This window comes from Brienomyrus brachyistius, chromosome 19 (assembly GCF_023856365.1).
Source record: "Brienomyrus brachyistius isolate T26 chromosome 19, BBRACH_0.4, whole genome shotgun sequence".
In the NCBI taxonomy this organism is placed as follows: Eukaryota; Metazoa; Chordata; class Actinopteri; order Osteoglossiformes; family Mormyridae; genus Brienomyrus; species Brienomyrus brachyistius.
This window is the reverse complement of record NC_064551.1, coordinates 6915671-6929640: the sequence shown is the minus strand read 5'-3', so window position 1 is coordinate 6929640 and position 13970 is coordinate 6915671. Positions and strand designations below refer to the sequence as shown.

Below are 13970 nucleotides of genomic sequence, written 5' to 3'. Positions count from 1 at the left end.
AAGTGACCCATTTTCACGTTCCTCAGATGTGTCAATTCTGCAACCCGCAGACTGCTGGGGATTCAGCATTAATTTGTATCTGAATCAGCTGCTGTTGTGCTGTCAGTCACCCGAGCTGCGACACGGGGAGTCGCTCCCAGTCGTTCGCCGAATTTCCGATGGATCCATTTGCGCATAAACCACCCCCACGCACACAAACACACACACACACACACACACACGCATACACCACCTCCCGGGCAAGGCATCCCTCGCTACTTGTCATTGATAATAAATCAGCATTTCGGCTCTTGCTAGTGCAGCTGTGAATTTTAATGAATGTTTAAAACACCATTAAAGTGGGAAACGGATGATAAGAACTATTCTCTCCGATCTCGGCAGAAGCTGGCAGTGCCGGGGGCTGCAATGGGTATTCGTCCCTCCGTTTATTGATGAAGACCCTGACCCGGGGTGTTTCCGGTTTGTTTGTTTTAGGTTTTTTTTTTTTTTGCGTGGGGGGGGGCTTTGGGAAGCGATGTCCCCTTTCGCCTGTGCCCAAATTATATCTCTGAGAAACTGTGACAGCTGTCATATTTGTAGAACACTGAAAGCGATTCAGCCGCAGAGCAATGGTGTCAGCTTCGGAATCCGGCAGCGTCTCCTCACTCGCGTAGCTTCGCATCGAGCCTTCGGCTGCCGCCGGGTGACCAGACAGTCAGGTAAACGGATCAATGAGTAAAGCAACCGGAAGAGCTGATCGAGGACGAAAACAGTGTTCGCACTAAGTGGGGTGAAACACGCAGCGTGAATATCCTGGCTGTTAATTGAATCGTTAGTTGTCCTTAGGTTTGGTCACAAGCCCACGTTTCCTATTTGTTTCCGTTCAGCATTCAAACTCATGTAAAACTGAAACATGTGTCTGATGTTTGAAAGTAACACACGCGTTTGTTCATCAGACACGATCGGCTCAGATCCACCCTGGGCCCCCAACGTAAACACAGGAAAGTACATAACATCTGCAAAGCTATAACTGATCTCGTCGTCCTTAAGTTAAAAACCCTGGCTAACGACTGCTGTTCTCTTCTTCTTGACAGTGATACACCAGTACCCACAAAGTCTTCTCTTGTCTGGCTATTGCTTTCATCTTCCTTGTTCACCTTGCTCCATCTCGTGTTCTTTCTCAGAGACACTAAGTAAAGAGGTTTGTCTACATTTCAAACGACAGTATACCTGATCCCCCGTCCCTCCTGTTGGGTTATGCGGATTGGACGTCTGCCGCCTGCCAGCTGACTATCTGCGCCAAAGGAACAGAACCCGATACGTGCCAGGAACGATGGCAGTGTGAGGTCTGCTCCTGGGGCAGCGGGGCTTCTCAGGCGTCAACACGAGGCTTTCTTACACGTTGGCACCGTGCAGCTCACCAACAACTTCCAGGGGCGTCTTTCTGCCAGGCCCGAATGGAATTCTGCCGAACCGAACCATTCCCATTTTGTTTTTAGCTCCCAGCTTGCTGAGAACTGCGCTGTTGATAGGCTGGCCCACGGTATGTAAAAACACAGTGAGAACACTGTTGCTATTCAGAGGAGGAGGTCGGTTTTAGAATTTCCTGGTGACAAATGTGTGCCGGAATGCTACCGGAGTTTCTCCGGAATCCTTGCGTTGAATTCGGCTTTGTGGTGCATATGTGTCAGATGTTCCATGATGATGTTGCATTCCAGCTGAAGCAGAACACCCCTTCCCTTGGACTTGTGCGACCTGGTAACGTTTCCCAAACAGCTGAAGAGAAAGAATGAGCTGATCCCCACTTCAGCCGTGGATGTAACGCTTGGGATTACAGGTTGAGATCCAAAGAATGAATGGGGCATCGCTAATATCAGTGTCATTTTTATATCATTGACACAAACCATCCGCGGACATGAGCAGGTATTCCAGGGGGCTGCTGCAGCTCCTCTGCCAAGCAGTGTGGAAAAATATTGCTTGACAGGGCACCTGCTTTGCACGTATGACTTCTTGGGATCAATCCCCAGACTCTTCAGTATGAGGTGCCTTTCATATTGCTGTACTTTTTTGGCACTATAGTCTAAGGGAGCCATACATTTTCGTCATATACAAGCAATTACAAACGAGATACATTCCCTAAGTCTGTCTTTAAGTCAAATTTCAGAACAAGTGCATAAGGTTCTTATTTATCATCAGTTAGTCAAATGTTTGTCTTAGTATATAGCATATATTTAAACTTTCTATGTGTATAAATTACTTAAGAAATACTTCCAAATACACTAAAACATCTTAAAAATAACAATACAATACATAGTAATAAAAATACAGTAATAACAAAAATAACTACATACAGTACTGTACTCTACCTCAATCTGACAAACCCCTGAGCCTCACAATGCGTTCATGAGAGCCACACAGAGCAGTGTGTGTGTTTCTTATTACAAACCATTCGATTTAACTTGAATTTTTTTATATAAAGTGCTTTATGGCAGTCCGTTTGTCAGAAGTTCTATAGCCAGGGACTGCATGTAAGTATATGACAGTAGAAGATCCGTGAACCTTTAGTGCAACATAATGCAGGCAGGGAGGGTCTCAAAGGGGCCCGAAATGCCAGCCGAGGCCACTGATGTCTTGCTTATGTTTGTCACACTTGTTTACTTCCAAATCAAATGTGAAACTATCTGAAAAAGGCCCCATTAGTTGCTGTTTCCCAAACACAAATGGGCTGATATGAATAATTTCTGCACCATCTGCATGCAAAGTTGGACCATGTCTCCGAGGACTACTCTCCTCTTGCAAAGAAAACATCAATCTACCGATATCCTTGTGCAGGGGGAGAAATGTTTGGCACGGATTCTCACTTTGTGCTTCTGCCTTGACACTGCGATAGTTCTTTTCTTCAAGGGAGCATATCTTTTATTGATAATGATTTATTATTCATCATTCATAAAAAAAGAAGGATACAGCAAAGATGTGAGGAAATAAGAAGTGCATCACACAATATGAAAATGCCGAGGACAAATTAGATCAGGACGGTACAATATAATTGTAGGGGAAAAAAATAAAGTCTCTAAATTAAGGTGGGAAAATGATATTTCAATGTAGTATAATTCCCTTGTCTTTGCTTGCAGCGTGTGAAGGCTGCTTTAGTTGGTTTTAACTGTAATTTATTCTAGATCAACAATTCTCTCCTCCCGTTGTAATTTTATTGATAAATCTGGAGTTGCTGCACCCAGAGCTGAAGGATGCATATTTTAGCAGCTGTTATGGCAGCAGAGATGAATCGCTTCAGGAGGAACATAAAAACGCTGTCATTCAGCAGGGGACAGAATGTGATCTATGGCTACTCTTTGCTTAACGGTGAGATGCTCTGGCTTCGCTCGCCAATAGCACGAGCAGATCCGTGGAGCTGTGTAGGAGTCATGGGAACAGCGGCATGTCAAGTTTACACCATTCACGTCTAAACCAGCAGTAATTCCAGGAACGTCTGGTAAACACTGAGTGATGATAAGGTCTCCTTCCTCCTTCTAATACAGATGGTTCATCTTCTGTTCTTTATACAGGATTAATCTAGTGGTCCCTCTTCAGTTTTATTTTTACTTTCAAGCTCTTTGGAAATATGTCTTCCCAGATTTGCCGACGTGGGAACGAAATGGACTTCAGCTTCAGAAACCACTTACGAAGCATCACATTCTTGTCTGTTTGAGGATTGTTGCCGTGGTCAACATTAATAACAAGAAAGACTCTACTTATTGCAGTGTGAACCATTACCTTATAACCTGAGTACGTAAAGGAAACACATGTGCATAAGATGGTAAGTTTTCAGGTGCCAGATCTGTTACAATTAGATTTGGCAACTCAAAGAGGTAAAATGTTCTAAAAAATGAACCATGGTTAAGCTACTTGACTGCAGGATTGTTTTACGGGGCAATAAAACTTTTTATAGCCGTAAATGTAATAAATATTATGTAACTGTGACCTAATTAGGAGTGGTGACTCTGAGGCTAGGGATCTGTGCTGGCAATCTGAAGGTTGTCGGTTTGAATCCCATGAATGGAAGGAGTGTTTCTGCTCCATTGGGCCCTTGAGCAAGGCCCTTAATCTGTAATTGCTTTATCCTGGATATGACGTTAACCTACATCCAGCCTTGCAAGCAGGTCCTCCAATTTACAGGGAGAATTGGGGGTTTGGTGGCAGGATTGGCTGTTCAACAACTGGAAAAATAACTCCCTCTAACCCACACTGCATTTGAAGTATGTGCTGCTGAGGTATCACCTGCTGTACTTGGGTTCTCATCCCTGAGGTGGTCTGTCATGTGGTGGGTGTGCAGTGTGCTGTAGGCTCCGCACCTACCTAGGAATGTGAAAATAAGGATTTGGGGTTTTGTAAAAGCTTGTGCTGGTCTGCATCCAACAGTCTATGAATGTCAGCATCAATACCACAACCAGAATAATTCTGAAAAATACTTCATAGCAAGTAAGCCTTTCTGTGGGATCCATTTGGAAGATGTGCGTTCCTGTCTACCACCAGAATGTCTTTAAATTGCATCAGAGGACAGCAATGTGCTATTGTTACTCTAGTCTTACATACATCTCTGTGTTTTTCGAAGAGTTTAAAAAGAAGAATGTATCAGGCTATCGTATAAGAGGAAGGATATCGAAAACCACTCCTCCCACTTGTTACATTCACTTGAGTCAATAATTGCCGGGCATGGAATAAAAACCTATTGACCATTATACTGCTTTGATGCTTGACTTGCACATTAACAAAGTCCTTGAAAAGGGTGATTTCTTAATAGCGACAAATGTGCTTCTCTCTCCAACATGTATCAGTACTGAAACAGAGCCCTAAAAACTCAGAAAGTGATCCATAACGAGCTACCCAGCCTTGATAGGAAACCTAGACAAAGTGATCTCTTAGCACATAAAACTAGACAGTGTGACTTGTACCCTCCGTATTGATGAGCTTCATATTAGCCTTAAATTCGCTGATGTTGCTGCTTCAGTACTCAGTTTACTCGTCATAGACACCCTGTGGCCTGCAGCTACAGCCAGGAGTATCTGTTTGTCATTAAGCTTGTTTTCCCAACCTGTAGGACTTATTGGACGGCATAGATTTAAAGCTGGGCTCCGTCACCTCAGTCTTTGATTGGGCTGGACCGGTCCCAGCCTACCTTAAAAATGTTTTCAGAAATGTTCAAATATCAGTCATCTTAAATATTCTAAATGTCCACTTGTCCTCATAGACCCTAACTACCAATTTAATTCTCAGTTACACTTCCAGTGAATTTCTACAGTATTAGAGTATATAAACACATTCATAACACATTAGAAGGCATTCATAAAGCTTTAAAAACATAGCTGTAAATATTCAGAAAAAGGCAAAACACATTGTAGCCATGTTTATTACACACTATGACTGCCTTATGAAGCTCTTATCTGTAATGCACTACAGATACATTCTTAATGCTTACACTGACCATTATAATGTGTTATGAAGGTACCTATAGTGCATTATAGATGAGAGCTTCATCGGAGCTTATGAAGTATTATAATCAACACTATACTGTCAATAGAAAATAGTAAAATGCTTTATAAATTTTTATACCGACCATTATAATGCATTAGGAAGGTATCAGTAATGGATTATAAGTGACAGCTTTAAGTAGAGTGTTACCGAATTCTCTTCTAAAGAAACAGATTAAACAGAATGTTATAATCAGGGCCAATCCATACATGGCGTAGCCCAGCCCAATACTGCCTGGAATATGCACCAAGCCCCCTCATAACCCCAACCAAGCAGTTGGAAGATGGATGGGTGTAATCAGGGTGTTATTTAGACATACCTTGATGGAGGTCATGTCTACCAGATGTATCGTGATGATCATAACCTCAGTACAGTTGAGGGCAACCCAGTCCAGGATTTGGGAAATTTCCTTTGCCTTGCAGTACCACAGGGAGTAGTAGACGTCTGCTCCCAGTTGAGGATATTCAGGCAGGTGCATTGTACAGGAGAGCTTAGTACATGAGGCAACATGTGACAGGAAGCTAACAGTTAGCCTAGCATCATACTGTAGGGATTGGCCAGGTGGGGCCTACAATTATTGCCCTGACAACCTTTATGTTTAACCATGATTACATCAGCAAACACCCCACTACATGGAAGTATAAATTTGAACTCTTCCAGCACAGCTAATAAATATTATAAGAACCTTAAAGACTTGCCTCAATCCTGCTGTGAGCCTTGCTAGAAACATATGGGCTGTTTGCCATTCCGGTTGGCGTGGAGCGTCTCTGTAAACGATCCTGCCCCAGGGCTCATCCCATCTTCCTTTCATTAGGAAACCTTCCACTTTCTGTTGGAGGCCTTGTGATTTTACGATTCCAACGTTCTAGTGTATATGAGGAGGAATAAACCGAAGGAATGTGTTTCACGGGAAGTAAAAAGTACTTGTCAATCAGCCATTTATGGGTGGTCACCCTAAAGCACACTAAATGTTTGCACATAGTCCAGTAATGGTTCTGGCGCGGTAATTGTCACATTCAGTCAAATACATAGACTGTGGGCCTTCAAACATTTGTAAGAAGCTGCAGAGCAGGTGAATGACCTCAAGATTCTTAGCTTGTTTGTTTGTCCTTTCCAATGCGGATCTGGACTCTGTGGAATCTCATCGTTTCTTACCTCTGTGACAAATCGACGCCTATATGAAACTCCCACACTTCTTATGGCCAGACACATAAGTGGGTTGCTCCTGGTCTTATTTATAACCCTGAACCACGAGTCTTCTTTTCTCACTGCATGTCCTACTGCATGTTTACGCTGTTCGTACACAATGGGATGCTTTTGTCTTGTTACTCATAGCAACGGCACTCTCAATTATAAGACAGTTTTTTTTCGTGTTTAGCGATCTGCAGTGTCTGGATACTGCTATCTCGGCACAAGGTCCTTTTTTTGTTCTCTGGAGGGGAAGTGTAATGAAGGATAGGCAGAGTGGTGAAACCGCATTGAATTTTGCGAGACTGCAAACGGAGCGGAGTGGAGAAGCGCGATTGGCTGAACACTTTTTGTTTGTGGTCCTGTATGGTCTCAGGTGCACATCCTTCCATTATGGCCCAGATCTGCCACCCACGTCCATCGTGATCACCTTCCACAATGAGGCCCGGGCCACACTCCTGCGCACCATCCGGAGGTAAGGCTGTGGGCGCCGGGCTCCCGTACTGCGGAGGCTAGTTCTCCGAGTTTCGTCTGAAGTGCAAATGAGCCAGTGTTTGTTTCTGTGCCCCTCTGGCCTCTGGAACTCCATGTTTTCTCTAACAACACATGCATTAAACCTGAGTACATTTGCATTTACATATATTTCACTGAGCAGATGCTTTTGTGCAACACAACATACAGTTGAGGCAAACAGCACGTTACAAACATACTTGCTGTCAAGGAGTCAACTAGGCGTAAGCACAGCTAGGCTGAGCTTCCAGCGAATGCCCAGGTACAAGCATTAGTATAGAGCAAGACCTACCCAACATTCAACTTCCATCAAAGCAGCAACCTAATGAGACAATTAAGTGATGAGAAATGCAACATTAAAAACATTCACAGGAATAGATGGTTCTTGAGGCATTTTGTAAAGGTGGAGAGGCAATCTAAATATTGGATGTGGTTTGGCAGCTCATCCACCATTGGGGAATCACAGATGAGGAACGTTTGGAGTGAAGGAGACAACCACTAAATCTTTTGATGTTTTCCGGTACCTGCCCCCCTCCCTCTACCCACCTTCACCACCATCATGATTACCAGTGAATGTCAACATTCTCCACTCCCCGAATGGCTGGATTCAAATGCCATGATACATGTGCCTCCTCCGCTCCATGATGGGGCAAAGCTCACTGAATACCACCTCTGCCCCTCCCCCAGATTATGATCTTGTTTATGGTCGGGTTTATGTGCTTTGCAAATCATGGTACCACTATAGAGTATCATATGAAGGCTCCTGAATGGCTGTATCTGCAGCAAGCCACTGACAAACGGACTGACTTAATGAGCTCTGAACATTTTCAGAACCTACTGCTTGACAGGGAAAGATTCCGAGCACACTGGTGCTCGGACCAGAGAAATCCTGTTTCTTCTAGTCAGGTCCTGCCAGATTAATTTTGAGATGCCTCGCCCTAATTGCAGTACGCACCATCCCTGCTCGAAATACCTGTACCGTTGCAGGAGACGGTCTGACGCCCGCAGGATGCCTCTCGACTATGAAAAGTTGCATTCTCTGCAAATTTCCTTTCCATAAAGTTTTTCGGAGGGTTACAAATGCATTCTTTTTTTTCCCCTTCTACTTCGATAGCAGCACATCTTCTGGACATGCTCTGAGGTTAACTGTCTCTCCCTGTCTTCCTTCTGTCTGAATTTATTTTTAATGGATGTGATTCTAATCCCTCTGTCATTCACAACGGTCACAAGGCACTCTGGGTAAAAGCCCCCTGCGGCTCAGCAGTCCCAGGGGCCTGTCTCAGTGGGTGGGGTTTAATTAGCCTGCTGTTTTGTGGTTTCCACTGTGTTTGTGTCATAGCCTCCGCACAGTATGACTTTAATTATTTATACCTACAACTTGTAGCCCATGGTGATGTAACTGAAGGGAGCAGGAGGGGAAAAAACAACATAGTAATGTTTATGGGGTCTTGAGGTTTAGCTTGGTTGTCTCATTTGTTTTTGAAAGCAAAGACTGAGTCAGCTAGGATTTTCGTAGCCATTGCTGTAAGCCAGGGAAACCTGCCTTATCCCCAGTGGTTTTCTAACGTGACCTCTGCACTTCGTTCCCATGGGGGGGGGGGGGCGCTATTTGAACCAACACTGACCTAAAATGGATCTGAAAGGCTGCTAGCCTAGCCTAGCTTTCGGTGTAGGCTGCTGGCCTACCTTTCGGTGTGTTCCTGCTGAAGCAGCCTATTAGTGCAACTGAACCCTGTGTTGAGAGAACATTCTAGCAACCCACACAAAGGCCTGTCCCTCAGACATCTCTGGAAGCCACGGAAGGAGGGCGGACAGGAATGACGGCGTTCTGAGCGGTGATGCTACGGATGAGCTCTCCGGTTTTTTACCACCCAGGAGAGCACGGTCATTACCCCAGAACTGCAACGTAGTGTTTTAGTTATCTCAGGTGTCCTAAACAGAATCCCTAAGAGTCATAGTGGTATGGAGGTTGGCTATAATTTAGAAGGAGTTCATAAGGATTTTATTAAATGAATAGGTTTAATATCCACCCTGCTTTCAATTCTCACTTGTGAAGATTAATTGTATAAGTAGAAATCCTGCCTGGGAAGAGGGTACTGCCACAATTAGATAGTGTTCCCCCTGTTGTCCTGCGAGCACAAGAACTGTTCAGTCCTATCAAGAACCTCTTCCTCACAGTTGTTCCAGACCAAATACATACAGCACTGTTTCCCAATCGGACCTCGGGCATCCACAGACCCCCGGGAGCTGGGAGGGAGCAAAAATGTCAACTGTCTGGCAGGGAGCTCGGAGGGAGCAAAAATGTCAACTGTCTGGCAGGGAGCTCGGAGGGAGCAAAAATGTCAACTGTCTGGCAGAGAGCTCGAAGGGAGCAAAAATGTCAACTGTCTGGCAAGGAGCTCAGAGGGAGCAAAAATGTAAACCGACTGTGGGCCTCGGGGATGAGACTAGGAAACACTGAAATACACGAATGCATCTGGAAACCAAAACAGGGCATCCAGTCAAAGGTTTGTCTATTCTAGTTGTAATTAGCGCAGAGGTTCGAAGTTACGACACTCAAAGCTCATAAACATTTCATGACATCAATATAATGACCTTGTTGATGCAGCAAGAAAGATTGTGAAGATCTGAATCAGCTTGAGATAATTCAAGGTTTTTCTCTGTCTAAGAGGTCTTCATCGAGCTGGCAGTTATTAATAATTAGATGGCTGTACAACCTGAATTGTGATAATGATCAGAGTATTTACTGATTCATATATGATGAAAGAAATAGGTGGCAAGGCTGCACTCTTTTTGCTGGGCCGTCATAGTGGTTGCAAGGAGATCATCCATACTTGGCGATGGTCTACAGGAAGGAATTGTAAAGAACGCCTTCCAGACAGAATGCCTTTATTCTGTCAGGGTGTTTAATAAAGGGGTATGGATGTTGAATGGATGGCATGTTAGAATGTAGGCAGGTAAAATGAGGAGCTAGCGGGTAGACTGATGAATGCCTCTTTCCTGGACAGCGATGGAAAAGCAGAATTGTTGGTCTGACAGACATTCAATTATTTACCTCTGGGGGGGTGCCAGTTCCTGGGGGAAAGTTTCGTGCATGTGTGAATGTGAGTCTCTGGTGAGGCAAGGTGGGCACTGAGAAAAACTATGAAAGTTAGAAACATGGCTCAACATCACAGAGCTTTGATGCCTCGGCTTGCCAGTGATCTGCCTGTGGGGGAGAGTTTCGCTGCAGGGCGGTCTTATGGGTAAAGCAGGTGGAGTCTGTGAGCAGAAGTGAATAGGCTCAAGCTTTTGTTCAGTTAAGGGTCAGGCGAAGACAACCCGCACCCATTTTCTATGCACATTTCTACATGCTTAGAAATGTATCACGTTTAAACCTGATGTCAATAATGGAGCAGGAGTTTTGCTCAAATGTTCACTATTTAAAAATATTATGTATGTAATCATTTTTAGGTAACTGACATTCCATCCAGGATTCTGTGTGCTCTCTTTAGCATTGATGCATTAGATAAGCGATCATGCAGGATAGATAGATGGATGGATGGATGGATGGATTAATTTAAAAAAAAAATCTAAAAATCTAAAAATCTAATCGGAATTAGTTTTTTGTGTTCTTAAGTTACACATCTTTCTTCCATCCGTTCATCTTCCCCTGTTAATCCAGTACAAGGTCATGTGACCTTCATCCAGCAAGGCAGAGTGACACACACATCAGCGTGGTTGTTTCAGCTACCTTAAAGGCACTGACGAGTGGCGTGTTTCTGTCCTCTCTGTGACCCCAGCGTGCTGAACCGCACCCCCGTGCACCTGATCCACGAGATCATCCTGGTGGACGACTTCAGCGAGGACCGTAAGTAGCACGTGCGCTGAATGGGAGGGCGGGGCACCGAGTGGAAGACGGCCCGAGTGAGGGGGTAAACTGGAGCCCACTGTGATGCGCTCTCTTCCAAGTTAAAGGAAACTCCCTCTGCTGTTCGGAAAGCCAGGGAGCAACCTTTCTGAGAGGGATCTGGAATGTTCCAAGACAAGCAGGACCCAGAGTCTAAGAGGTTTCTTAGAATCAAATACCGGACTGAAGAACTGTTTCTTCCTGAAAGCCATAAATCTGGACTAGTGCTTACTTACTCCTGCAATATTTGTGAAATGTCCAAGTGGTATTTACTCGTTGCACTTTTGCATATGTCTCGTCTCTTTATAATCAGTTATTTGTAGTCTGTGAGCTGTTCTTTGTAGTGGGCGTGGCTAAACGCGACGCCATTGCAATGCACAAGGCCAATGCGGCGTTGTGAAAGTTGGCCTCTGATTGGTTTTTCTCTGCTGACTTTGTGCCTCTTCCAGCCAATGACTGCCTCCTCCTCACCAAACTGCCCATGGTCAAGTGTCTTCGGAACAACCAGCGAGAAGGTGCGTGTGTTGAGAGTACAGTATGTGTTTTCTCTTGACTACATTGGGAGGTGTCACAGTGCAGGGAAAAAACGCAGAACGTTTCTGGATTGTTGCTGTAGATTTGGCCGTGTCTAAGTGCTGCTTTACCGTCCTGAATGGTGCTTCCAGCTACTTGACGCTGCCTCTATGTCCGTTTCCTCTATAACTGGCTTAGCCCGTCTTACCACACCACTAGGGCTTCTGATGACGGAGCACGCCTCACTTTCATCATACACCTACTCTCATCAACTCACCATTGATGGTTTTCATCGATCTCTATATCTTATCTCTGATCTCTTATAACTTATGGTCTAGTCCAGGGTTATACGGAGACAAAACCTTTCCCAGAATGACGTTACAAAGAATGCTAGTCCATTGCAGAGCTCACACACGCTGCGCAATTTATAGACATCAGCTCACCTAGCAAACATATGTTTGCAGGGAGGGAGGAAATGCACAGCATATGGAGGAACCCCATACTGCACAGGGAGAGCATGCAAATTCCACACACACTGAGTAGAAGGGGGATTCAAACCCCTAACCCTGGATGTATGAAGTAGCAGGGCTTATACACCAATTCACCACGCTGCCTAATGCTACAGTATATAATGTTTAGTGACCCTGTATGGAAGGAGTGGATGGAAGAGAGATAGATTGAGGAAACGGAAGACAAAGATCAGCAAAAGCCAGAGTGAAAGGGCTCTGGCAGTGAGCCGCGCTCGTTAGGACCGCATGGCGTCCGTCCTGTGATGTCCAGCCGAAGGGGTGCTGGCACCTCGTTAAGCAGGCATCTTGCCTGCAGCTCTGTGATGCTGGCCGTTGGGGAAATGCGACTGAACCACGAACGCTGTTTGGATTGAGACGCTGCTAAGATGGGATTTTTGCATTCTACATAAGCAGCAAGGCCTGTGCTCCTCACTGCATTGTGGAGAACCACTACAGTCATGTACTTATCTCTCTTTCTCTCCATTCATCTTAGCATTTGCACTCTGATAAAAATAAATCTTTTAACGGCTATCTGGCAGGAGAGGATAATGCTGCATAACACTCTAACTCCTGGTCTAGGCTGTAATCAGGATAAATCTGGTAACGCAGAAAAGGAAAAAAATGAACATTCCATCCATCGTCCAGATGCTTATCCTGCTTATTATGATAAGCAGTTAGAAGGTGGATGGATGGATGGATGGATGGATGGATGGATGGATGGATGGATGGATGGATGATGAAGGTTGCACTGACCTGCCTCGGTCTGCACGCAGTGCCGCTCCCACAGTCTGGAGCTGACCTTGGTGCAGTGTGTTTAATACACAGCCTGACACCTGTATGGTCTAATAAAGATCCATTTGAGCAGCACCTCTGCAGGTGACCCGTAGCATTAATCGCCGAAGCCCCCCCCCCCCCCGTGCCTCTCACCCGCACACCCACCCCTTTCCTGCACAATTTAAACATTTCCAGCCATAACCGGCTCTTCATCCTCCCTGACTCCCAGTGCTCGTGTGCCGCATCCGCGGGGAAGCATCTGTCAGGCTCCAGTCCGCCCCCCCCATGGTACGACGTCGCACTGCGAATCATCTGCTGCTGTGTACCGATTGGACCAGAGGCATCGCTCACAGGCGGCAACATTTCCGATTGAACCGCAACCCTGTCTGTGGTCGGGTGGAATAAATGGCCAAACCACCCCAGAGGGCAAGTCGTTAGAGGGTTTCCAAGGTTGCCAATTCAGCCCCCCCCCCCCCCCCCCCCAAAGAAAAAAACACGCCTATCACATCACAGCCGTATACCAGAAAAAATGCCACATCTTCATCTAACGCACAGGTACATTTTTCAGGAGAGTCATTAATCAGCATCCTTGGCCACCAGTCTATGGGCTTCAACTAATAATCAAGTCAATTCTAGTCAAGTGGGACTTTAGTGTCACACCACCCAGCAGCAGTGTAGCACATAAATAATACAGTATAAAAGAACAATTAATAGTGTAAACTTAGTACGTTTCGTCCTTAACCACGATGGAGCCAAAGACGCGGAGATCATGGCTCACTGCTCTTCTTTCCTTTAATTCTTGTCTGAAATGGTTCAGTGTCCTTCCAGAAATATCGCAACCTAAACATAGGTCACCCTGCATAAGTGATTAAATGAAAATAATATTAATGGTCATATGTTGTGTGCTTTACATAAATGTGTAACCTAAGTGTAAAGAATTCCGATTAACAATCTGTCACTATAATCAAAACTAACGACCCCCGCCTCGTTTCGCCTGAGAAGTCGGGGTGCCCCGGTACAGCCAGAAATGGCTCATTAGTCCTAAATCAGGACCAGTGGCAGAAATCGCTACCCTTGCTGTT

The 13970-nt window shown here is 45.0% G+C and overlaps 1 protein-coding gene across 1 annotated transcript in view; it reads left to right on the top strand.

Moving 5' to 3' along the window:
- galnt14 (UDP-N-acetyl-alpha-D-galactosamine:polypeptide N-acetylgalactosaminyltransferase 14 (GalNAc-T14)) overlaps positions 1-13970 on the top strand; it is a 72452-nt gene that overhangs the window by 37420 nt on the left and 21062 nt on the right. The window contains exons 3-5 of the mRNA XM_048986123.1: positions 7070-7168; positions 10986-11053; positions 11542-11607. Of these exons, the coding sequence (XP_048842080.1) occupies positions 7070-7168; positions 10986-11053; positions 11542-11607 (233 nt within the window). The remainder of the gene's footprint in view (positions 1-7069; positions 7169-10985; positions 11054-11541; positions 11608-13970) is intronic.